Raw genomic sequence first — 27,750 nt, 5'->3', positions numbered from 1 at the left:
TTTTTTAGTAAAGAATGCCTTAAAAGCGTCTGTCTTCAAATTTCCTTATACAAACTGCATTAATAGATTTTTTTAGAGCCTATAAGGCTGGAACTTTAAAAAAAAAAAAAAAAAAATCTTTCAGGATGACCTTTTTATATGAAATTTAGCATTTAATGAGTTTTCATTTTAAAAACAGAAGATAATAGTTGCTGCAAAAAAAGACACCCTGCCTCCTACCACAACATAGACAAATGAGCGGGGGATGCGCTCACTTCTGGGGTAGCCCAATTACAGGCACAACGGTGGTAAAGGCTTTTGGAATTGTGGATTGTCAGCTGCTGCTCCTTGTCTGACTGATGCTGATGTTTCCATACATCTTCTAGTCTGTACACAGAAAGATGTTTAGAATTGAGAATCCTCAGTGGTTGATACCTTTTAATGGCTAACTGAAAAGATGGTAACAAACAGGCATTATCTGCTGTACGGTGATTTTTGAGAGATGTTAGTGCTCTGACATCTGATTCACAGTTCAGGGTTACACCATTTTCTAGCATCAAACTTGTCTTTCCCTTTAGGGCACAGTTTAATTTCCCATAAAGTAACTAAAAATAAAAAGTCTGTTTACTTAAAAGGTCTCATTTTTAGATTGCAATGTATCGACAATATGATTAAAAAATCTGAATTGAGCCTATAGCTTTTCTTTACCCTTTTTAAAATCCTACATACATTTTCCATGTTTTAAGCTGTAAGTAAAATGACAAGTTTGCCTTGTTTTTGAGTCTCGGAAACTTGCGTGTCCGTCCTTTTGTGGAAGTGGTAATACAAAATGCAGTTGGCCGCACACTCATAGTTAAGTTGGGTGATACATTGGTATGTTTATGAAGAACCAGGTTACATGTTAGTTACTCTGGCCTAATTACACACTCCTATAATGGTCGTCTAATTCTACATTCACCTAGCCAGCAGGTCAATCTGTAGCAATTACTGTATATCACCATGTTAATTAGATCAGACTCATACCTAGCCTGGTTCTTCATGTCCTATATGGCAAACAATCATTCATCCCTCGTGTTCTCCACAGTTGTGAACGCAGCACACTCCTTTTACAATGGTACCACAACGTTGCCAATATCCGAGGAGGACAGGACTCCACGTAAAAGAATCAGCAAAACCCTTAACATGACGACAAATCCAGAGGAGAAGAGGAAAATTATTGGAGACACCTTTGTAAAGGTGTGTATATGTTGGTGGCCTATAGATCAGTGTAAGAGACTGGCAGACATCTTAACGAGCTTTTAATGAGCTTGTAACCCTGACATTAATATGTACAGTAACCTATACATACTATACTTTGATTCTAGATTGCCAATGAAGTTATTGGTGAAATGAACCTTAACCCTGATGAAGTTTTCCTTGCACAAGGCACGTTACGACCAGATCTGATTGAAAGTGCGTCTCTTATTGCCAGCGTTAAAGCAGAAGTTATTAAAACTCATCACAATGATACAGAACTCATCAGGAAGCTGAGAGAAGAGGTAATGTCCGTGCACCTGGAAATGATCAATTCATTTTAGGCTATTAATGAGATTCTTTGTCTACAAGAAGCATAGTTATTAGTTTCAGCTGTTTGTTAATCTGTGCCTATGGGACATAATAGATTTGTTTAACCCTTTCATGACTTGTGCTGTAAATGTACGGCGCATATCGGGTCTCCACTTTTGATGTGGGAGCTGGGGCTGAACCCATATCTTTTCCGGCACATGTCAGCTGATTTCAGCAGCTGACATGTGCCCCAAACAACAGCGTGTGGGATTATGATCCACCCGTGGCTGTGAAGATGTAAAGAAGAGAAAAGACGTGCACTCTTGCTATATGGTGGTGCTGACTGGACGTGGAAATGTTCCACCAAAATGTAGTCCCAAGGATAAACAGTCGCACTCAAAGTTCTTTCAAAGTTTAGCCAAGCAAGTGGTTTTTTATTTTCAAAAGACCAAAATTAAATAATTCACCGCAGTGGTGTAAGGTAACGTTTCGACCCGCTGGGTCTTTATCAAACCTTACTGTAAAAAAATGAAAAAATACATAGTGTCAATCTTGTGTGAGAAAATAAATTAAATATACAGTACGAAGATACAACAGCCCAATAAAAATAGAAAAGAAACACGTATATACAATAATGGATGAGACAGCAGCAATCAGGGTCCCCTGGGTTCCATGATGGTACTCATCCAAGGCAGGATTGTAGGTATTTCGGATATCCTAAAGCGATAATACAAATTGTCTCATGATTAGTTTAACAGAGTTGCAGAGCAAGAAGAGAACAAAGGAATTGCTATAAATCAACACACTCGTGTTTGTGTGTGTGTGTATATGCGTACTACAGTATGTTCACTACGATAACACTGAGGGAGGTCCACAGAATCATAGTAGTGCATCGATATCACATTGGTGAGCCATAGAGCTCATTATGAGAGTAAAACGCAACGAAAAAACTGGTGGTGGAAACATAATGCAGTTGAAAGGCAGTTGGTACTGACCTCATAATAAAAGGGACAGGTAGAGGACAAGTTCCTAAGAGAAGTACTGGAGTCCTGTTAGGGGCTGTAGGGAGGAAAGCCACAGAGGTAAGTATAAGGTAGAGACAAGCTGGGAAAAACAGGGAGGAGTAGGGAGCGGTTCGCCTACAGACCTGCTGGTGTGCTGCATCTGGGGTCTGCAGTGGTGTGTGAAAGCATGTTGTTAGGCGCCATAGATATGCAGGGCAACCGGAAATGAAAGCGCAGTTTGCGCATGCGCAGTAGCGTGCGGTGAATAAGAGGCTTGGACCGCATATAAGAAGGAGAGCTCTAAAGCGCAGGCGCAGTGTGTGAGCCGGTATAAAGATGCCATATGAGAGAAGGGAGCGTATCTGAGGCTTATGCGCAGGCGCAGTATGAGCGCTGGTAGGAGCGCATTTGGAGTTGAAATCTATGTGCAGGCCTAGTGTGAGCGCTGGTATAGAGAGAGGTGTGCCTGTGATGTACTGTGCTACAGCGCTGGGTAATAGAAGGGGGAGGGCTGCCTGAGATGGAGATAGAAACCGGTGACTACCTCTGTGGCTTTCCTCCCTACAGCCCCTAACAGGACTCCAGTACTTCTCTTGGGAACTTGTCCTCTACCTGTCCCTTTTATTATGAGGTCAGTACCAACTGCCTTTCAACTGCATTATGTTTCCATCACCAGTTTTTTACCCTTCGCCACGACAGCACCCCACATGAGAGAGAGGGATCCGCCCATAGGAACAGGAAACCTACAGAATAAAAGGAGGCGGTCCCCTCTCCTCCTCAGTTTAGGTTTCCTGTTTCTATGGGAACCCGAAGTACCTGCAGTTCAAGAGGATTCCTGGGCCATGCACCCGCCTGCGTCGGTCTCTGTGGGAACGGCAGGGGCTGCGGTACCAGAGGCAGCGGCGGGGGAGCCACTGTTTGCAGCCTCCCCCCTCGTCTGATCGTCGCCATGGTCCGGGTTCGGTGCCGCTGGTCCGCCCGGCTCCATGAGGACGCACGCGCTCAGCGGCCGGCTTCTTATCCAGCAGCCGCCGCATGGTAAGGAGGAGCGGCGCGTCTAACCCGGAAGTCGCTGGAGCACTTCCGGGTTGGGTCCGGGGAGGCAGGAGATTCGGCGCCAGATTTAAAAGTGCAGCACTAGCGTCGGCCGGTGTGTGTAAGTATGGCTTCAGTGGCCGATGTAGCGCACTTGCCTGCAACAGAGCGGTCTCCCAGTAAGGAGACAAGCGCCAGGAGCAGCACCAAAAGTGGAGATCGATCCCAGGAAAAGCGATCTGCCACCAAACAGAAGGATCTTTCATCTAAGAATCCGCCTCCAGAACCGGTACCTGTCAGCTTCACTGGGTGAGTTTTAAAGAGTCTCTTCCCATATGCTGATATATGTTCCTCCTATATCCCCTTCCTCTAGACTAAGAAAAGGACACATAAAACCAAACACAGAGAATGTGCCTTATGTTTGCAACCCCTCCCGGACTCATATACTAAGAGATTGTGTGCAGACTGCATCATTTTGACCTTACGGCAAGAAAACGTAATGACTCCGTCTGACGTTAGAGCCATAATTCGCGAAGAGATGCAGGGTCTGGCGCATACAAGTAGCACCAGTACCCGTCAGCCTAGCAGGTCCCGATCTCCAGTAAGCTCGGAGTCAGAGGTAGTACAAAAATCCTCTGATGAAGAGGAGTCCCAGCCAAGTTCATCGAAATATGAAGGAGGGCTTTGTCTACCAAATAGTAGTGTAGACAGTTTAATTAAAGCCGTCAGGAGCACGATGGGGTGCCCAGATGAGAAGGGAAAGAAGTCAGCGCAGGACATCATGTTTGCGGGGTTAGGACAAAGAAAACGAAGGTCCTTCCCCGCCATACCCACAATTAAGGAGCTGGTTAAAAAAGAGTGGGAGAAACAATATACAAGAGGATTCTTACCATCCTCTGCTAAAAGACGCTACCCCTTCAGTGATGAAGAACTTAATTCCTGGCAAAAGATACCAAAAGTTGATGCTGCAGTGGCTTCAACTTCTAAACAGTCGGTCTTGCCTGTGGAGGACTCAGGGACTCTAACTGATCCGTTAGACCGAAAAGCAGAAGCCTTACTTAAAAGGTCATGGGAGGCTAATACAGGGGCATTCAGACCAGCCATCTCTAGCACCTGTACTGCAAGGTCACTGCTAGTATGGACAGAGCAGCTGGAGGAACAAATTAGAAGTGGAGCTTCGAGAAATACAATTCTGTCGAAAATCCCTCTAATGAAAGATGCAGTAGCATTTCTAGCCGATGCGTCGGTGGATTCGCTACGCCTAACAGCCAGGTCAGCCGGCCTAGTAAACACAGCCCGGCGAGCACTCTGGTTGAAAAATTGGAAAGGGGACGCACAGGCCAAAGCAAAACTTTGTGCGATCCCCTGCCAGGGTGAGTTCCTATTTGGGAAAACTCTGGACGAGCTCTTAAATAAGGCAGGAGAGCGGAAGAAAGGCTTCCCTAACCAGTACCTTCCCTCTTACAGGAGAGCTTTCAGGAGACGCCCCTTTACCAGGAACAAACCTACTGAACAAAGGGAGCGCTGGGAGACAAAGGATCCAAAACAAAGAGGTGCTCTGTTTTCCGGATCCTATAACCAAAAACGTAATAAGTACCGTTAATTATGAAGTGGGCGGTAGATTGAAATATTTCTTTTCTAAATGGAAGCTGATAACATCTAGTCTTTGGATTCTGGACATTATTGGAAACGGATTAAAATTAGAATTTGATAGGATCCCTTGGGATTCTTTTATTGTAACATCTCCGATAGGTCAACAACAACAAGAAGCTCTAGAATCAGAGATCCTGTCGCTTCTATCTAAAAAAGTATTGATAGAGGTTCCCCGAGATCAAGAAGGGAGGGGGTTTTATTCCCCTTTATTCTTGATCAATAAACCAGATGGTTCATTCAGAACCATCATAAACCTCAAAAACTAAATTCCTTTTTACGTAACCACACTTTCAAAATGGAATCCATTAGTTCTACCATCAAGCTTTTGTTCCCTAGGTGTGTCATGGCCGGGATAGACCTAAAAGATGCTTACTATCACCTTCCTATACATGCCGAACACCAGCAGTATCTAAGAGTAGCGGTCATCCTGGAGGGACAGGTTCGTCACTTCCAATATGTAGCAATGCCATTTGGGCTTTCTATGGCCCCCCGCATCTTTACAAAAGTGATGTTAGAGGTGATGGCTCATCTACGCCAATGGGACACTTTAATAATACCCTACCTGGATGACTTTTTAGTGATAGGAAATTCTGTGGCTCAATGTAAATTGCGGTTGTCTAACACAATCTCATCCCTGCAGGAGTTAGGTTGGATTATCAACTTCGAAAAGTCCAGACTGAATCCAGACACTACTCAAATGTTTCTAGGGATCCAGCTAGACTCCGTAAGTCAAAAAAGCTTCCTCCCGCATTCAAAGAAAATGACTATACAGTCAAAGGTGTCAGAAGCAATAAAAAAACCCTACATGACACTAAGAAAGGCTATGTCCTTATTAGGATCATTGTCCTCATGTATCCCGGCTGTACCATGGGCTCAATTCCATACCCGCCAATTACAGTACGAAGTACTGTCAGCCCAGGGACGGAAAGGACACCTAGAGAGTAAACTAACTCTCTCTAGAGATGTCATAGAATCTCTATCCTGGTGGCTAGATATGGGACACCTTTCAGGGGGTGTACCTTGGATAGTAGATCCATCCAAAATAATTACTACAGACGCCAGCCCTACGGGATGGGGTGCACATATGGAGGATGACATAGTCCAGGATACCTGGAATCAGTCACAATCATCATATTCGTCAAATTGGAAAGAATTAACAGCAGTAGGGAAAGCCTTAAATTATTTTCTTCCACAGATTCAATGAGCAGATGTAAGAGTTTTCTCAGACAACTCCACCACAGTGGCCTATGTAAACCGTCAGGGCGGTACACGGTCAGGAAGTCTGATGACCATCGCAGGGGAGATCTTCCAGTTCGCAGAGACTCATCTTGCATCCCTAACAGCCCTACACATCAGAGGAATAGAGAATACCAAAGCGGACTACCTCAGTCGAAACAGGCTGCGCCAGGGAGAATGGTCCTTAAACAGAACCGTGTTCAGACTAATAACAAGAGCATGGGGAGTGCCTCAGATAGATCTATTTGCCACAAGAGGCAACAGACAGGTAGAAAGATTCGCTTCCCTGAACTCCATGGATCATCCAGACATGCTGGACTCCCTATACCATCCTTGGAACTTCAAACTGGCTTACGCCTTTCCTCCAATGTCTCTAATTCCGCTAGTGATCAGGAAGATCAGGAGGGAACGTGCAAGGGTGATCCTCATTGCACCCTTCTGGCCAAAGAGGCCGTGGTTCTCCTGCCTCCAGAACATGTGTCTATGCGATCCATGGATTCTTCCATTGGACAGGGAACTACTGTTCCAGGGGCCGTTTTTCCACCCGCAAGTGAAAGGGCTTCACTTGACGGCGTGGAACTTGAGCGGCAGTTACTAAGCTCAAGGGGTTTTTCAGAACAGCTAGTAAAAACCCTGCTACTAAGTAGAAAAAGATCTACCACCCTGATATATAGTAGGGTATGGAAAAAATTCTTAGACTTTCATACAATATCATTCACTAAACAGGTTCCGATAACTCCTATTCTAGAGTTCCTACAAAAAGGTAGAGAATTAGGATTATCAGTGAACACCTTAAGAGTCCAGATATCAGCGTTAGGAGCCCTATATGGATATAATATAGCCGCTGATAGATGGGTCTCCAGATTCATTAAGTCTTGTGAACGAAGTAACCCGGTACATATTCCCCGTCTACCTCCGTGGGATTTAAATCTAGTGCTAGAAGCCTTAACCAGCTCCCCATTTGAGCCTCTAGATTCTATACCTCTAAATGTCCTCACATATAAAGTAGCCCTCTTGGTAGCCCTGACCTCAGCCAGACGTGTTAGCGACATCCAGGCCCTATCAGTAGACCCACCATTCTTACTGATATTCCATGATCGAATAGTCCTAAAACCAGACCCCTCATACCTCCCTAAGGTAGCATCCACCTTCCACAGGTCACAGGAAATATTTCTCCCCTCCTTTTTTGATTCTCCTGTAACTCCAGAACAACATAAGTTCCACACCTTAGATGTCAGAAGAGCCATCCTGACTTATATAGAAAGATGTCAAACATGGAGGGAGAGTAGGGCTCTGTTTATCTCCTTTCAGGGCCACAAGAAAGGACATGGGGTCACGAGAGCTACCATATCACGATGGATCAGAGATGCTATCTGCTTGGCCTATACATCAAAAGGCGAGATTCCTCCAGTGGGTATTAAAGCACACTCAACACGAGCCATGGCTTCCTCCTGGGCGGAACAAGCGGATGTCCCGATCCATTTAATATGTAAGGCCGCAACTTGGTCTACACCTTCTACCTTTTACAACCATTATAGACTTGATCTTCATCTTCTGATTTGACCTTTGGTAGAGCTGTTCTTAGTACAGTAATCCCACCCGAATAATGACTCTCTGAAAGTCTCTCATGTGGGGTGCTGTCGTGGCGAAGGATAAAAAGCCGGATTACTCACCGGTAATGCTCTTTTAATGAGTCCACGACAGCACCCATTTACAACTCTCCCTGATTATGCACAGCTCTTACTTTAATTCACAAATAATGGTTGTATAGAGTTTTAAGAAATTGATGTTGCTGAATAAGAATTAATACTAAAGCTTTTGCGGTTCCCTTTTTATACTCTGTAAACTAAACTGAGGAGGAGAGGGGACCGCTTCCTTTTATTCTGTAGGTTTCCTGTTCCTATGGGCGGACCCCTCTCTCTCATGTGGGGTGCTGTCGTGGACTCATTAAAAGAGCATTACCGGTGAGTAATCCGGCTTTTTCGTTGCATTTTACTCTCATAATGAGCTCTATGGCTCATCAATGTGATATCGATGCACTACTATGATTTTGTGGACTTCCTTCATTGTTATCTTAGTGAACATACTGTAGTACGCATATACACACACACACGAGTGTGTTGATTTATAGCAATTCCTTTGTTCTCTTCTTGCTCTGCAACTCTGGACTACTCATGAGACGATTTGTATTATCACTGCAACTTAGGATATCCGAAATACTTACAATCCTGCCTTGGATGAGTACCATCATGGAACCCAGGGGACCCTGATTGCTGCGGTCTCATCCATTATTGTATATACGTGTTTGTTTACTATTTTTATTGGGCTGTTGTATCTTCGTACTGTATATTTAATTTATTTTCTCACACAAGATTGACACTATGTATTTTTTCATTTTTTTACAGTAAGGTTTGATAAAGACCCAGCGGGTCGAAACGTTACCTTACACCACTGCGGTGAATTATTTAATTTTGGTGTTTTGAAAATAAAAACCCACTTGCTTGGCTAAACTTTGAAAGAACTTTGAGTGCGACTGTTTATCCTTGGGCTGTGAAGATGTTGACTGCCGCTGTCAATCTCTGACAGGGGCATTTTACATGATCGCGCCGGAAGTACGTCACTAATCCCGCCCATCAGTGCCGGAGTCACATGACTGTGGGTTGCCGAATGTATGCATACATGTATAAACATGTATAAAAGTTTAGATGACCACCACACACACACACACACACACACACACACACACACACACACACACACACACACACACACACACACACACACACACACTTTTGCCCAATTCAAAATAAATAAAACCATTAAAAAAATACACGTTTGGTAATCACCGCATTCAGAATCTCCCAATCTATCAATATTTATGAAAAGAATCCGATTGGTAAACGGCGTAACGACAGTCAAAATGCCAGAATTATGTTCTCTGGGTCACAGCAACATTGCATTAAAATGCAATGATGGGCACTCAAAACATCGTATCTACTCCAAAATGGAATCATTAAAAACATCAGCTCGGCACGCAAAGAATAAGCCCTCACCCAGCCCCAGATCCCGAAAAACGGAGACCCTACAGGTCTTGAAAAATGAAGCAAATTTTTTTTTTTTTTAGCAAACATTGGATTTTTTTTTTCACCACTTAAATAAAAAAAAAAAGTAACCTATACATGTTTGGTATCTACAAACTCAGAATGACCTGGACAATCATTTTGGCAGATCAGTTTTAGTGCTTGGTCAACATGGTAAAAGAAAAAAAAAAAAAAATGGGGAATAGCACTTTTTTTTTTTGCAGTTTCCCCACACTTTGATATTTTTTCCCCCGTTTTCCAGTACCAATAGTGTCAATTAAAAGTACAACTCATCCCGCCAAAAACAAGTCCTCACATGGCCTTATTAATGGAAAAATAAAAAGTTATAGCTCTAAGAAGGAGAGCAAAAAAACAAATGCAAAAACGAAGAAGGGCCAGGGGGTGAAGGGGGTGCACTTTACCTTCTGTTTGGCCACAAATAGTTTAGGTTGATCCCTGTATATGGATTCCACTCCCAGGCAATATTTCTTCTATGCGCTTTCGTTTTTTTCCTCCTCTTTGTCCAAGACCTCTAAGTTTTTTTGTATTTTTCTGACGAACTAGTGTTGTTTTTTTTGCTGGGTGAGTTTCAGTTTGGAATTACACTATTAACTTTATTATACGACTATACAGTGTATGGAAATGAGGGGGGGGGGATGGTGAAAAATATGCATTTTTCAGTTTGTCTTTAAAGTGTTCATTGCATGGTAAAAATGAAACTTGTATTTTTTTTTTTTTTTTTTATTTAAGTGGTGAAAAAATTAATTCAGAAACTTGTAAAAGGAAACAGAAAATAAAATTCCCTCTCCATTTTCCGAGACCCATACATTTCTTACTTTTCCATCAATGGAGCTGTGTGACGGCTTGTTTTTGTTGTGGCAAGCTAAATTTATCACTTTTTTGTGTGTGTAAACCAGAAAACCACAATTCTGGTGTATGGATTTTTAATCTCGTTACGATGTTTACGATTCGTGTTTAATTTTACATTTTGATAGAACTGACTTTTTTTTTTTTTTTTTATAAGTAGTGTGATTTAAAAAAACAAACAAACAAAAAAACAACTTTGTAGGTTAATGACCAGGCCTCAATTTTTAACTCAGACCGGTGTCACTTTGAGGTAACAACTCTGGAACGCTTCAATGTATCCCACTGATTCTGAGATTGTATTCTCATGATATATCGTACTTGACTATAGCCTTAACATTTCTTCGATGTGACTTGTTTTTTGTGTGAAAATATTGGAAATTTAGCAAAAATTTTGAAGATTTCAACCTTTTCAAACTGTTAACTCTCCGATTTAAGGACATAAGAGATATGTCACACAAAATAGTTAATAAGAAGCATTTTCCACATATCTACTTTACTTCAGCACAATTTTTGAAACATAATTTTTTTACATTTGTTATGAAGTTAGAAGAGTTAAATGTTGATGGGCAATTTCTCGTTTTTCCAAAAAAAACCACCATTTTTTAGGGACCACATCACATTTGAAGTGACTTTGAGTCACTATATGACAGAAAGTTCCCAAAAGCGACACCATTCTAAAAACTGCGCTCCTCAAAACCACATTCAAGACGTTTCTTAACCCTTCAGGTGCTTCACTGAAATTAATGCACTGTGGAAGGAAAAATGAAAATTTTTACATTTATTTATTTTTTTTACAAAAATGTTAATTTTAGACCCAAATTTTTTTTTATTTTCACAAAAGTAACAGGAGAAAACGGATCCTAACATTTGTTGTGCAATTTCTCCTGTGTATGCGGTACCCAATATGTGGAGGAAAATTACTGTTTTGGCGCACAGCAGGGCTGGAATGAAAGGAGGGCCATTTGACTTCTGGAGTGCAAAATTGGCTAGTATAGTTAGCAGCGGATGCCATGTCGCATTTGGAATGTCCCATATGTCCCTCAACAGTGGAAACTCGCCCCAAAAGTGAACCCATTTTGGAAACTAGACCCCTCAAGGAATGTATGTAGATGGGCGGTGAGAACATTGAACCCCCCAGGTGCTTCACAGAAGTTTATAAGGTAGAACTGTGAAAATAAAAAAATATATCTTTCCCACAAAAATGTTATTAGCACCAAATTTTTTATATTTTCACAAATTTCACGAGGGTATCCGGAGAAAATGCACCTTACAATTTTTTTTTTTTTGTGCAGTTTCTCCTGAGTGCGCCAGTATCCCATATGTGGGGGAATACTACTTTTAAGGCACAGAGCAAAGCTCAAAAGGGAACAGGCGCCATATTGGAGTTCAGATTTGCTGGAATGGTTTGAGGGTGCCATGTAACATTGGCAGAGCCCTGAGGTGCCAGAACAACAGAACCCCCCCCCCCCCCCCAAGTCACCTCATTTTACAAACTACACCTCTCAGTGAATTCCTCTAGGGGTTCATTGAGCATATTGACACCACATGTGCCTCACAGAATTTTATTCCATTGGGCGGTGAAGGAAGAATAATTCGTTTCACTGCTAAAATGTTGTTTTGGCCCCAAATATTTAATTTTTGTAGGGGATAATGGGGAAAAATTGGACCTCCTTGAAGTAAAATTTAATTCAGATTGACTTGACGTCATAGGATCTCAGAAATTTTATACAGTAATTTTGTAGGAGAATTTATGGCAGACAGAAAATAATTTCCTTTCAGCAACTTCTGTGCTCCACATTCATAAGATTACTACTGTTACCTTTTCTTTAGGGAAAAGTCATAGAGCCATTAAAAGATTTTCACAAGGATGAAGTTCGTATATTGGGAAGAGAACTTGGGCTTCCTGAGGAACTTGTGAGCAGACATCCCTTCCCAGGTACGCAAGCAAAAGCAGTAAAGAAACCTGCAGTGGAGGAGACTGTATCGTTGGTGTTGTGCGCGCCAGTCTTGATGAGCGGTTGATGAATGTTACTCTGGAGTAAAATGCGTCTAATCAATTTTTTCATTTAATTTAAAGTATTATTTTCCTTTTAGGTCCCGGATTAGCAATTCGTGTTATATGTGCCGAAGAGCCTTATGTCTGCAAAGACTTTGCTGAAACAAACAACATATTAAAAATAGTTGCAGATTATTCAGCAAGTGTTAAAAAGGTACGTGTGCTAATTGTGTTAATCTTGTGGTTAATCAGGTATTTGTTCACCTGTTTACCGTGTATTAAAATTGTAGACCAGCAGTAAAACTTTAAGGGGTGATTTCCATAAAAACAGAAAATGGCCTAGTAGACGATCAATGAGTAATCTGAGGTGGTCAGAGCCCATGACCATCGGAACAAAAATCCTGCACCTGCGATGTGCACTAAGACGTGGTGGCTTGTCCATAGGGGCAGCTGTGCCTGGTACTGTTGGTCAGCTCATTCAAGAACATCAGACTACTAGGATTTGTGGATCACTTGAAGTTCCCAGAAAACACGTTTTTAATTAGTGTGTGTAGATCCCAAACCCCATCCTCATTGCCCTCATCACATCATGTTTTGGGTATATCCCTGGTATTGCACAGGTGAGAGAACGTGGCAATGTCTGATACCTTACTAATAATGCCATCATCTGTGCAGTACTAAGGAAATCCTGGAAACATGACATGTGGGAAACGCTGATATAGATAGATCTAATACATCATGACAGGCAGTGAGAATATATGTGTTGGTAGTTTTATATAAATGGAGATTAGTAATGAGCGAGCATGCTCAGAGAAGGTGTTATTTGAGCATGCCCTGGTGCTAACAGTGTCTTCGGCGTGCTTGAATAATATGTCCGAGTCCTAGCGGCTGCAAGTCTCGTGGCTATTCAACAACCAGAACACATGCAGGGATTGCTTAACACATAGGCTATCCATTCATGTGTCCTGGGTGTCGAACAGCCGCGAAACATGCGGCGTGCTCGGAAAATACCTGGTTGGCACCCGATCATGTTTGGATAATACCTTATCCCAGCATGTGCACTCATCACTAATAGAGATATATATGTGTGTATATACATGTATAATCCATGATGCTGTGTGTGTGTGTATATATATATATATATATATATATATATATATATATATATATATATATATATATATATATATATATATATATATATATATATATATATATATATATATATATATATATATATATATACATATATATATATATACATATATACATACATATATACATATACATATATATATATATACATACATATACATATATATATATATATATATATATATATATATATATACATATATATATATATATATATATACATATATATATATACATATATATATATATATATATATATATATATATATACACACACACACACACACACACACACACACACACACACACACACACACACACACACACACACACACACACGTTTGTATATATTAAATGTCATAGATATATTAATGATGTCCTGTATATAGTATGTATGAAAATGCTCCTGAGTGGCCTGCACATTGCACCGCTTTGATACTGTAATGATGTGTTTCTTACGTATTTTATTAACCCCTGCAGCCTCACACTCTCCTTCAAAGAGTCAAAGCTTGTACAACAGAAGAGGACCAGGAGAAACTGATGCACATCACTAGTCTACATTCACTGAATGCCTTCTTGTTACCTATCAAAACTGTTGGAGTGCAGGTCAGGACTTGTATTTGTGCAGTTACTCTGGTATTTCTGTTGGATATAAAATGTTATTTTGTTTGTGTGCTCAGTTAAGATTACCATTCTCAAGCTTTTTCCTAGTAATTTGAAGAAAAAAAATATTGAGTTAAAGTATAAATAAGATAAAAGCGACCTAACATAACATGGATGAAGCAGCGACGTGATGAGTGGGTCACTTGTTTGTTCCATCATACTGACCAGGGGAAATAACTGAGAAATGGGGTCCTCACATATGCTCACTGCAACATGTGGCTTGTTCACTATGGCTCATTGGAGTGCCAAAAAGTGCGCCATTTCATGGATAAATTTGCTCGCTAACGACGTGTTCAGCTTTTTACTTGGCCATAATTATGGATTCTTGTTCACATACTTTGTGAAAAATTCAAGTTAACACATTATACCGTAAAGTTACTGTCATGAAAAAAAACAATCAGACTTGTGTTTTTTTTGTTTTGTTTTTTTTTTTCTGTAACACTTAAAGGGTATTTCCTCTAGCACATGTACTTGAGGATTCATTGATGTCGACGCTGAGAACGGCGGTCACGTGACCACAACTATGCTTTGTGCATGCTCCTTGACAGAATCTGACGACAACTGTTTCTGGCCTCTCACAATATTTTTGCATTGACTGCACCGGCAAATATCCAGTCTGATTCTGGCTCGGAGTGTGCATATTGCATACTTGTGGTCCTGTGACCTCCGTCCCCGGGTCTGACACCAGCAAATCCTTAGAGCACAGTGCATGCGCTGTAAGGATTCACAAGTCTGCAATCACATAGTGACTTCAGACTTGTCGTTTCAGACTGGACAACCCCTTTAAAGAAAAATATAGTATATTATGTGACTATAATGAATATCTCCAAGAGATGTCCAATTCTTCAAGAAAAGCATCTCCTACAACCGTGTCGATGGTAGATAAGTGTTGATTGTAGAATAAGGATATTGTGCTGCACGGGGAACCATGTACATTTAACCCCTTCCCGACCTTTGACGCCACGTAGGTCGGTGCCAATCCGACCCATGACGCCTATGTGGCGTCATGGAACGATCGCGCCCCTGCAGATCGGGTGAAAGGGTTAACTCCTATTTCACCCGATCTGCAGGGAGAGGGGGAGTTGTACTTCAGCCCAGGGGGGGTGGCTTTGCCCCCACGTGGCTACGATCGCTCTGATTGGCTCTTGCACTTTCAACAGCCAATCAGAGCAATTTGCAAAATTTCGCCTATGAAAATGGTGAAATATTGCAATCCAGCCATGGCCGATGCTGCAATAGCATCTGCCATGGCTGGAAATCATGTTCTGCGCCCCCGATCTCCTCCCCAGTACTCCGTTCTGTCCGGTACCCCCCTCCGTCCCCCTGTCCGCTCCCCCGTGCTCCTGTCCGCTCCCCCCGTCCTCCGATCCCTCCACCCTGTGCTCCGATCCACCCCCCCACCACCCCCTCATACTTACCGAGCCTCCCGAAGTCGGTCCGTCTTCTCCCTGGGCGCCGCCATCTTCCAAAATGGCGGGCGCATGCGCAGTGCGCCCGCCGAATCTGCCGGCCGGCAGATGCGTTCCATGTACATTTTGATCACTGTGGTAAACTTATCACAGTGATCAAAATAAAAAAATTGTAAATGACCCCCCCCCCCCCCCCTTTATCACCCCCATAGGTAGGGACAATAATAAAATAAAGAAAATATTTTTTTTTTCCACTAGGGTTAGAACTAGGGTTAGAGTTAGGGGTAGGGTTAGGGTTAGAACTAGGGTTAGCGTTAGAATTAGGCTATGTGCACACGGTGCGGATTGGCGGCTGCGGATCCGCAGCGGATTGGCGGCTGCGGATCCGCAGCGGATTGGCCGCTGCGGATTCATAGCAGTGTTCCATCAGGTTTACAGTACCATGTAAACCTATGGAAAACCAAATCCGCTGTACCCATGGTGCGGAAAATACCGCGCGGAAATGCTGCGCTGTATTTTCCGCAGCATGTCAATTCTTTATGCGGATTTCGCAGCGTTTTACAGCTGTTCCTCAATAGGAATCCGCAGGTGAAATCTGCATAAAAAACACTGGAAATCTGCGGTAAATCCGCAGGTAAAACGCAGTGCCTTTTACCTGCGGATTTTTCAAAAATGGTGCGGAAAAATCTCACACGAATCCGCAACGTGGGCACATAGCCTTAGGGTTAGGGTTGGAATTAGAGTTAGGGTTGGAATTAGGGCTAGGGTTGGAAATAGGATTAAGAATAGGCTTGTGGTTAGGGGTGTGTTGGGGTTAGGGTTGGGATTAGGGTTAGGGTTGGGATTAGGGTTAGGGTTGTGGTTAGGGGTGTGTTGGGGTTGGGTTGTGATTAGGGTTATGGCTAGAGTTGGGATTAGGGTTAGGGGTGTGTTGGGGTTAGGGTTGAGATTAGGGTTAGGGGTGTGTTGGGGTTAGTGTTGGAGTTAGAATTGAGGGGTTTCCACTGTTTAGGCACATCAGGGGTCTCCAAACGCAACGTGGCGCCACCATTGATTCCAGCCAACCTTGCGTTCAAAAAGTCAAATGGTGTTCCTCCCTTCCGAGCCCCGACGTGCGCCCAAACAGTGGTTTACCCCCACATATGGGGTACCAGCATACTCAGGACAAACTGGGCAACAATTATTGGGGTCCAATTTCTCCTGTTACCCTTGCGAAAATAAAACATTGCTTGCTAAAACATAATTTTAGAGGAATGAAAAATGATTTTTTATTTTCACGGCTCTGTGTTGTAAACTTCTGTGAAGCACTTGGGGGTTCATAGTGCTCCCCACATATCTAGAGAAGTTTCTTGGGGGGTCTAGTTTCCAAAATGGGGTCACTTGTGGGGGGTTTCTACTGTTTAGGCACATCAGGGGCTCTGCAAATGGAATGTGACGCACGCAGAACACTCCATCAAAGCCTGCATTTCAAAACGTCACTACCTCCTTTCCGAGCCCTGACTTGTGCCCAAACAGTGGTTTACCCCCACATATGGGGTATCATTATTAAAAAGACCCCCGTAAATTAAACTCTAAACTTTTTCTGGCTGAACATGAGAACTGTTCTTGCGTACCTCAACAATGTGCCAACAAAAATTGTCAGCACCATAACAACCAATCATTTTGAAAGCTATCTGATTTCCGCAGGCAAAAAAAAATAAAGAAATGTGGAATTATTTTTCTGTGTATGGCAGTATCAAGGTGATTAGACAGGTTCTTGTTTTCTTGTAGGGCGACTGTCGCTCTTACAGCTACGTTTGTGGTATCTCCAGTAAAGATGCCCCAGACTGGGAGTCTCTCATGTACTTATCCAGACTAATTCCTCGCATGTGCCACAACATTAACAGGTAAGTCACGTACTCGTCTAGTCTGTGCGGGCACCGTACTGTGTGGTATTCCAATGTCCTCAAATGCCCAATATTTTGCCTTCTGATTATTTGGGGTTCTGTTAACCTGCTGTGTACATTTTCGTTTGCAGAGTTGTATATGTGTTTGGACCACCGGTGAAAGAGTCCCCCACTGATGTCACTCCTACCTTTTTAACAACAGGAGTGCTCAGCACATTGCGGCAAGCTGACTTTGAGGCACATAATATCTTAAGAGAATCTGGTAAGGATCGTGTAGAAAACTTTCCTTGGGTTAGGTGCATGCACCTATTTGTCCTCCACATTTGGTATATGTAAGGGACTGTATGCAGTTTCCAGTAGGGGGTATTATTAATTTATTTATCGCTTCATTGGGGGACACAGGTAACCATGGGTGTATGCTGCTGTCGCAAGGAGGCTGACAATATGCAAAAAAAGGAAACTAGCTCCTCCTCCGTATTATACACCCACCGACAGGCACAAAGTACCTCAGTTAGTGTTAAAGCAGTAGGAGAAGCAACCAAAAGCTCAACATATGTACCAATCCAACAAAGAAGGCACATAGACCAAATAATGGTACAGTTAGGGAGGGTGCTGTGACCCCCAATGAAGGCTCCAATAAAGAGCCTGCAGCACCTTCCTTCCCAGGCCTGCATCAGACGAGGCATGGGTATGAACCCCGCAAAAAACTCGCAAAAGAGGGTAAAGATGACCAGGTTGCGGTCTTACAAACTGGAAGCAAAAACCTGGTAACGAAAAACCTAGGCGGCCCCCACCGCAGAGCGGAGTGAGCCTTCACCCCCGGAAGAGCATGCACCGCCGGAAAAGGCTGTTTGTCCTGAACGCGGAATTCCTCACGTCAATAGTGAAATTAGAAGCTAGGAGCCCATTAAGGTAACTTTCAGAGATGACGAACAGGGCATCAGATTGGCGAAAGGGAGCAGCCCTTGAAAAGTAGACTCGGAGAGCCGTGACGGGATCCAGGTTGTAGAGGGACGTCTCCAGGGGATGGACCAGAGAGACACAGAAGGAAGGGCAAAGTCTTCATTAATGAGAAATGAAAAGGCCACCTCGGTTAGAAAGAGAGGAACAGGCCTGAGAACTACCTTGTCCTGATATAGAATCGGGTGGGGAACGGCAGGACAATGCCGCTAACTCGGAAACTCTCCTGATAGACGTAATTTAACTAAGAAGACAACTGTCCCAGACAAGAGAAAAAATGTGATGTCTTGAATGGACTCAAAAGTGGAATGCTGCAGCGCGTAAAAGACGAGGATAAAAAACCCATGGATCTATTGGAAGACAATAAGGTGGCACCAGGTGGGCCACACCTTGAAGAAAACCGAGAATGAAAGGAAGAGAAAAGGACATGGGGACCAACCCCAGTCCATACTCCACTAGAAGGCGGCTTTTCAGTATTTGTAGTAGATACACCAGGATGCTGGTTTCTTGGCCCCAATCATGGCCTGAATGATCAGATGGGGAAAAAAACAGCCTCTCTAGGACTATGGCCTCAACGGCCATGCTGTTAAACTCAGACTATGAAATCTGGAGGAAGACGGAACCTTGAGAGGGCGAGGATCTGGATGGCCTGTAAGCTTCCAGGGGACGTCCATGAACATGTTCACCGGGCCCTTCTTGGCCGGTCCGAAGCTATCAGGAATATAGGGACCACTTCTTCCTTTATCCTTTTCACGACTCTGGAGACAAGGGGAGAGACGAAAAAGTATAAGGCAGTTGGAATTGTGACCACGATATTACTAGTGAGTCTAAATAGGTGGTTAGCTGGTCCCGAGACCTGACTACGAACCAAGGAAGTTGCGCGCTTCTTTTTTTCTTAATTGACTAGATCTTTTATATATATATTTTTGTTTAACCCTTTAAAGCGGTTTTCCGGGTAAATGATATTGATGACCTATCCTAACATAGGTCATCAATATCTGATTGGTGGGGATGTGATACCCCCAGTATTGTCAGCTCTAGTGGTGGCAGGACTAGGACTTGTAGTACTTGACGGCTCTGCTATACCGGGCCATCCAGTCTTTACATCTAGCTTCCCGCAGTGCTAATAACAGCAGATCAGTGGGGGTGTTGGACTGCCACCAAACCGATATTGACCTGTTTATTAGGATAGTTCATTAATATCAAGGAAGATATATTTTAGTTTTTTATTTTTAAAAGAATTGTGTTTTGTATGTGAAATACAAACCTGCTATACAAACCTGACTGCTATGTGTCTAATTTCGCTACATCTCCACTAGGTATAGTACCATATAGTATAGTTTTCCATACAGCCCTGTACCCGTGATTAATTTCTCTTTATTTTCACAGGTTATGCCAGCAAGATAAGCCAGATGCCTGTTATATTGACACCATTACATTTTGATCGAGATCCTCTGCAAAAACAGCCATCATGTCAGAGGTCTGTGGTTATCCGCACTTTTATCACCAGCGATTTTATGACTGGCATTGCTGCTACTCCCGGCAATGAGATTCCAGAAGAGGTATTATTATTTTTTTTTTTCTATCATTTACATGTTTTTTTTACGTAATCTTTCTTTTTTTTCTGCAGATTTGTAATAAATGAAGCCCAGGCCACAAAGTCTTTCATTTCACCTCCCACAATGATACAATTTTTTTGTTCCTTGTCAAATACATATTGGTACATATATAACGAAAAACCTACACAATTTTTGTATACACAACTGTAATAACCTGAGTAATTTTACAGTTTACTTGGCATAAAATGTGAACAGTTACAGTAAAAAGCTTTTTGGCCAGTATCTAAGTGCAGTTACTAATTGCTATTGGGTGCCTGGAGGATGTGGAGACAGATGAATAGGAGGGAGCAGATTCTGAGAAAAATTTAGAAAGAGGGAATAGGACAGTTACATTAGTGAAGTAAGGTGATAGACCTGTCTAGAGATGTTTTTAAAGGCCACTTAAAAGCATGAGCTAGGTATTGGTGGGATCACCTGGGCCAGTGCATTCCAAAAAACTGGGGCAGCTACCAAATAATTCCATATTAGCCATGAATGACTTGTAGTTTGCAGCATTCAAAGGGTGAGTACACGAGGCGGTTGTGCAGTAAATTTTCCATCTGGAAAATTTGCTACATCTTACGAAATCTCATCTAGATGAAACCTAAAAAAAAGTCTGCTGCAGAAAATGACCAGCTGAAATTTATTTTTATAGCCCCATTGATTCCTTGTTGCTGTTTATGAGGCATTGTTACATACAAAATACAAACCTAAATTACGGTGAGCAAACTAACAATGCCAGACTGGTACAGAGCGGAGATGGCCCTGCCCTGGCGGACTTGGTCTACAGGATAATGGGGAAGGAGACAGTAGTTGCTTTACGATTGTAGAAAATGGATCCTAAAATCTGTTGTGCAATTTCTCCTGAGTATGCCAGTACCCCATATGTGGAGGAAAACCACTGTTTGAGCGCACGGCAAGGCTCATAAGGGGAAGGAGTGACGTTTTGGAATGCAGACTTTGATGTAATGGTCTGTGGGCATCATCTCGCGTTTGGAGAGACCCTGATATGCGTAAACAGTGGAACCCCCCACAGGTGGCCCTATTTTGGAATTGATCTGGTGTGTGAATTGTATAATGTAGTGGCATATGTACAAATTTTTTTTTTTTTTTTTTTTTTTTGTGGTACGAGGGACCTTCCCAGGGAAATGTTGGCCTGGTTACAATACGATCACCATCGGTTCCGGAAGTACTGGGGCCCGCTCCTTCCTCGTGTCCAAAGATTAAGGCCTTGATTACTACCTCCTGGAACTGAGCGTACATCGGTCTGACCTGCACATTGTGTTAGCATAAAGCCATTGCACATTGCCATCTGTACGATGTGCACGGCTAGCTTCTTGTACCGCACCTTGGCTTTTCTCATCACACTGTATGGCTGGAAGACTTAATCAGAGAAATCAACTCCCCCTCCCTCCATGTACTTGTTATACCCCAGTACACAGTTTTTGTGCACCTGTGTAGAGGTACCTCGTACAGTACTGGGGATGCTGCCATCATCATGTATGGTGGTCAAGAAAAGGACATTCCGCTTTTCCTTGTACTTGATCACCAGCATGTTGTAGCTACATTGGGCTCTGCTCTCATGCTTTCTGAGCAGCTGCCTAAATAGTGTCTTGGGTAGGCCTCTCTGATTTTTGTGGACAGTACTGCAGGCTGTGGTAGCTTGGGCAGAGAGGGACTTGAAGAGTGGGTTGGTGGTATAAAAGTTATCTACGTAGAGGTGATAATCTTGATCCAGCAGTGGGTGCACTAAATCTCACACAATTTTCCCACTCCCAGGACAGAGGGGCATTCAGGGGGCGTCCTTCCCTTCCTAAACACGTAACTTTGTGGATGTACCCTGAGGTACTCTCGCACAGTTTGTAGAGCTTAATTCCATACCTTGCTCTTATCTGGCAGGTACTGGCGGACTTTGAGCCTCCCCTTGAAATGGATTGGGGCTTCATCCACACAGATGTTTCTTTGGGGCACGTACACCTCATGAAACTTGTCGCTGAAGTGGTCAATAACTGGCCGAACTTTGAAAAGATGTAAAAGTTGGGTTCATCTTGGGAGGACACCATGCTTTATCACTGTAATGCAAGAATTTGTGGATGGCCTCAAAACGTTTCCGGGTCATAGCCATTCAGAAAAGTGGAGTGTTATATAAAACATCAACATTCCAATATTTCCGAAGCTCTGGCTACTTCACTTTCGCAGTGTGAAGGACCGGGCCCTAAAACGATGAAGAACAGGTTTTTTTGACAAAAATTGCTGGGTTTTACAAATTTATCTGAGCCACCATGAGATTTACAAAATCCTCAGAGAAAGATTGAAAGTCAATTTCTGTGAGGCTGGTTTGATTCCTCATTTCACCACAAAATCTGGAATCAGAGGCCCATAATCTTCATGGGGTAAAGTCCATACGGGGTCAGTATGTTATTAGGTGGGTGCTGGTTCAGTTCCTGTTCTGGGCCGTGGTTCAATATCGCTACAGGTAGAGGATTAAAAATAAAGGAAGGTGGCATCCTCTCCCTCACTGTCAGTGTTTGAGGCATGGAAACGTATGCCTCCTTCAATGAAACTGTATTTGGGATGAGCAGGACAACATTTTTTTCACGTGTGCGGTGTGTAACAAATTTTTATTTTTGTGTTGTAATTAGTGATGAGCAAGTATACTCGTTGATCAGGTTTTCCCGAGCACGCCCTGGTGGTCTCCGAGTATTTGTTAGTGCTCGGAGATTTAGTTTTCCTTGCCGCAGCTGCATGATTTACGGCCATTAGACAGCTTGATTACATGTGGGGATTCCCTAGCAACCAGGCAACCCCCACATGTACTCAGCCTGGCTATTAGCTGTAAATCATGCAGCTGTGTCAACAACAACTAAATCTCCGAGCAGTCACAAATACTCAGACCACCCGAGCGCGCTCGGGAAAACCCAAGCAACGAGTACACTCGCTCATCACTAGTTGTAATCTTAGTTTTTTTTCTCTTCTACATACATAACAAAAAAGACAGGCTGATCACTGATGATCGGCTGTACTGCGGACACACGGATGTGAATTTCTTTTTTTTTTTTCCTCTGACATGAACACAAACTCAATTCAGTAAAAAATACCAAAGTAGACAACAATTAATACAGTATACTTTTACTGTCCCTAACCCGTTATTTATTTTTTTTTAATCTAAATGATTTTTTTTTCTTCCAGCAGTGAAAATAGCTTGGTAGCCTGGTATTGGTAGTAAAATACCAGGCAGCCTGAGCTGTGCTCACCGCCGGAGCTCTTGTCACTGCCGCTGCCTGACCTGCAGTCGCTTCTCCATCACTATTCACCACTCCTCTCGCACTCCTGTAACTGCTCACTGCAGAATGTTGTGTTAATGGTGACTGGGCAAATTGTCATTTAGCTCTGAATTGCAATAAAATGGCACACAACTCCTTCTACACATGAGAACCGGACAGCCCAGGGGATGTGCCCAGGTCACAGCATAGCAGATACGGCCAGACATCTATGGGCTGCCGTATGTGTTAGTGTCGTGCTCAGACACTTATAAAACCGCAGATAAAAATGGATGCCCCCAACGGTGGCAGAAAAAAAATATTAAACAGATACATGTTAAACCAGTACATGTCATTTTGTATTAAAATGTAGTCTCTAATCAATAATAATGCAAAAATAAATTTCACAAAACTTTCCATTTTAATAGAATTGAACCAGCAATGAATTGGCATATAAGACTTGTCTCCAAATTATATACTTTTTTTTTAAACTGTTTATTTCCACTTTTACTATTTGTAGGTTGTTTTGAAAATGGTGACCGAAATTAAGAAGATCCCAGGAATTTCTCGAGTAATGTATGATTTGACATCAAAGCCACCAGGAACTACTGAATGGGAGTAATGTGTTTTATTCTGATGTATAAAGTACTGTGTGCAGCTTGAAATTCTATCAGAAACCATTCCCAGTGTTGACATACAGTACTGTTGTTCAGTTGACCGGAGCTGCTGCTGTACATGACATCTGATTCCGTTCTTCAGAGCCTGCACCTAAACTAAAGCCTTGTTGCGTTGATGGTGCAGAGGACTTGTACGGGTAACAATAATGGCAGCAATTGCCTGAGTGCAAATGACTCATCCTGCTTTGCCTTTTGTCTTAACGGAATCCGCCTGTTCTTTTTTCCATGTGTTTCTGTTGTTTTTTTTTTTCTTTGATTTTTTTTTTTTCCTTTTGTTTCTAATTTCCTTTTGTAAAATGTACAAAAAAAGCAGTTCGTTTATATACGTTTATCAATACCATTGTAATAGCCCAATAATGTACAATGAATAACTGATGTGACCAACTGCTTTTGAACAGATTTATTATAAATAAATATTTTGCCAAATGGACTCTGATGTTTTACAAATTTTTGACAGCATTTTATGAAATCAACTATGGAAATGGATGATGAAGTTAAGATTTGGGTAAAACGGAAAACAAATTTGCTGAAGGATTTGTGTAATTGTAGGTGCATAACTGAATGTCACAGAAATATAAATGAAAAGATATACCGTATTTTCCGGCATGTAAGACGACCCCTAACTTTTCCAGTTAAAATATAGAGCTTGGTATATACGACTTTTTAACCCCCGAAAATCTTCTCAAAAGTCAGGGGTCATCTTATACGCTGGGTGTCGTTTTATAGGGCAGGTCCGGAGCAATCTGCGGTCACCGCACATGGTGGGGGGAGTGGTCCTGATGAAGAGGTGAGGGGGCGCCTCACCAGAAAGGTATAAGTGAAGCAAGCTGCAGGCACCCGGGGTATGAAAAAAAGAGAGCGGCGCTGTGTCCAGAAAAACACGCCTCTGTCACCCATCTGGTCCGTCCTTGTATCCGATTACCTCCTTCTCGTTACGCAGTTTAACAATGAGGTTAATTCTTTTTCTTTTTTTTTTTTTTTTTTAAATGTTGATAGATTGGGCAAAACCAAGTGTGTATATTTGTTTGATTTTCTATTTTTAATGGGGCGAAATGGGGTGATTTTAACTTTCATATATTTTTTAAAAACTTTTTTTAAAAACTTTTTTTTTTTTTTTTACTTTTTGCATGCTTCATTAGTCTCCATGGGAGATTAGAAGCTACCATAATTCGATCAGCTCTGCTACATACAGGCGATCTGATCATCGCCTGTATGTAGCAGAATTGTTCACTTGCTATAAGCGCTGACAACCGGGCGGCGCTCATAGCAATCTGGCAGTGACAACCATAGCGGTCTTCTACAGACCTGGTTGTCATGCCAACCCATCGGTGACCCGTGATCACGTAACTGGTTCACCGATGGGTGGCTGGATTTCCGGTGTACTTGCTGGAAGTGCAAGTTAAATGCCGCTGTCAGAGGCATTGACAGTGGCATTTAACGGGTTAACAGCCGCGGGCTGCGGCTGTTAGAGGCATATGTTTGGAGTAAGTTATGGAAAAGCAAATTTTATATATCCTTCTGGAACTTTATATACCATCACACATAATACACAAGTTTATCACCAATGTGTCAAACACAATAGAATTATACACTGTGGATCAGAAATGGTATGATTGGATTCCCAGACTCTGCAGATAATATCACACTTGATAGGATTAAATACACTAGCTCACTGGACAGTATGACCCATGTAATGCAGGCGACTGGGGGCAGCCCACGGATAGAGCAAGGTAGGATCGGTCAGTGAATAATATAATTCTGTTAAAAGACAATAGTAATTTACAGTGATTCAAACAGTTGGTGATAACAAAGCAAATCAACAATATACCAAATAACGATACAAATTAAATAGGAACAATAGTTCTTCACTATATAATACTACTGTCCTTTTTACAAAGTTGGTATGGCCATTCAAGGGAGTTACCACGTAGGTTCTCTTTAACTCTGGCCCTAGCGGGGATCACCGAGTTTTCCCGCTAGGCCGCAAGTCTTTGTGCCCAAGTCTATTAAAGCATGTTGAGTCTTCCATGTACCAACTGGACCCCTCCCAAACTGTTGTCCTGGTCCCAGCCGGCCCTTGTGCCGTATGTCAAAAGTGGAAGTGACTGCCCTGCTCATTTGCGCTGTCCATCTGCAATCGCAGGTGTGCCTCTCTAGTCATAATTTCTGCTCAGATCTTCGCTACTTGTCAGTTGACGTCTCCTGGGTGTGCAGCGGGAAGGACTGGGGCTTGGCTCTTGACAGGCGACATCTGGTCTCTTGAGTCTTGACTGGCGCAAGTCCTGGTCTTGACCGGCGCAGTCGGAACTCTGGGTCTTCCCAGATGTAGTCTGAACCTTCAAGCAAAAAAGGCAGCACACTGCAGCGCTAACACATGCAAACATGAAACACAGAAATTTAATTGCGTTACTGCACTAGAAATATGAAAAATGAGAGTATTTAGCGCATAAAGAAGGCCAATTTTATGTGTACCTGGTAGCCACTTTACGGCATCTCTTATACCAGGTCCTACGCTTTCCTTCCTCGCTGAGAATAAACGTCTCCATGTTTATGGGTACCTATGAAAACCTCTTATGAGACTAACATTCTCTCTCTCTCTCTCTGTGGAGGGGTACTGGACCTGCTGCAATTAAGACACCTGTGACTAGGAGGCGGAGTGCTCGGTCAGAAGGCTAAATAATACATTTGAAATTAGCCTTCTGACCGAGCACTCCGCCTCCTAGTCACAGGTGTCTTAATTGCAGCAGGTCCAGTACCCCTCCACAGAGAGAGAGAATGTTAGTCTCATAAGAGGTTTTCATAGGTACCCATTCACATGGAGACGTTTATTCTCAGCGAGGAAGGAAAGCGTAGGACCTGGTATAAGAGAGATGCCGTAAAGTGGCTACCAGGTACACATAAAATTGGCCTTTTTTATGCGCTAAACGCTCTCATTTTTCATATTTCTAGTGCAGTAATGCAATTCAATTTCTGTGTTTCATGTTTGCATGTGTTAGCGCTGCAGTGTGCTGCCTTTTTTGCTTGACTGTATAGGAGTTGGTGACTCTAAGGTTCAGCACCTGTTCACACTTAATCTATGTTTGGATGTGACGGTCAGTTTTTTCAAATGTAGTCTGAACCTTGTCAGGCAGTGACTGGCACCCTGATGGTGCATACTTCCAGCTGAAGCCTATAACGCTGGCTTCAGTGCCATCCCTGGTCCGCATCTGCTTCTCTCTGCCTTTGATTTATTGCGCAGGGCTTTTATATGCCGGAACTCTTCCTGTGAGTCATCTGATCAGGTCCAGCACATGAAGCTGCTCCCCCTGCAATTCTTCAGGTACAAATTCATTCCACCTGATTGCGCCCCGCCAGCAGATGGCAGTCTTTCCTCACTATGGTTACATCCCACAGTGCTTTTCAGGGATATCACTGCTTCGTCTTACACATGATTGATTAAATACTGCTTCATCAGGATGGTTGCATGACTTGTTCTCTCAGGCCTTGCCAAAAGTCCTTCGCCAAATTCAAAGAAAGCTCAGTTTTGTCTACTTATCTGCCACAAGCTTTTGGAGAAGGATGAACCATATATTTGTGAAATTCCAGGCTGCTAATAAAATGAATCAAAAATTAGCAAAAAGACCAAAACAAAATCTTCAATTTATGAATCTTAAAAAAAAAAGAAAAAAAAATCTTGGGACCAAATTCCCCAGAAAGACCTTAAATTCATTCTACTGGAGCAATCGTGGTCTCCTGGACTGAGAGGTC

General features: G+C 42.6%; 1 protein-coding gene across 1 annotated transcript in view; it reads left to right on the top strand.

Annotated features, from left to right (window-relative positions):
• The window catches only part of GMPS (guanine monophosphate synthase), a 65,263-nt gene extending 40,830 nt beyond the window's left edge, over positions 1-24,433 (top strand). Inside the window, exons 8-16 of the mRNA XM_077290700.1 lie at positions 1,064-1,215; positions 1,344-1,517; positions 12,230-12,335; positions 12,494-12,609; positions 14,031-14,156; positions 17,393-17,508; positions 17,640-17,770; positions 19,858-20,030; positions 23,847-24,433. Of these exons, the coding sequence (XP_077146815.1) occupies positions 1,064-1,215; positions 1,344-1,517; positions 12,230-12,335; positions 12,494-12,609; positions 14,031-14,156; positions 17,393-17,508; positions 17,640-17,770; positions 19,858-20,030; positions 23,847-23,948 (1,196 nt within the window). The 3' untranslated portion in view covers positions 23,949-24,433. The remainder of the gene's footprint in view (positions 1-1,063; positions 1,216-1,343; positions 1,518-12,229; positions 12,336-12,493; positions 12,610-14,030; positions 14,157-17,392; positions 17,509-17,639; positions 17,771-19,857; positions 20,031-23,846) is intronic.
• Positions 24,434-27,750: the final 3,317 nt, after the last annotated feature.

This window comes from Ranitomeya variabilis, chromosome 2 (genome assembly GCF_051348905.1).
Source record: "Ranitomeya variabilis isolate aRanVar5 chromosome 2, aRanVar5.hap1, whole genome shotgun sequence".
Taxonomy (NCBI): Eukaryota; Metazoa; Chordata; class Amphibia; order Anura; family Dendrobatidae; genus Ranitomeya; species Ranitomeya variabilis.
The sequence above is the reverse complement of the archived record's forward strand: the minus strand, read 5'-3'. Positions and strand labels throughout refer to the sequence as shown.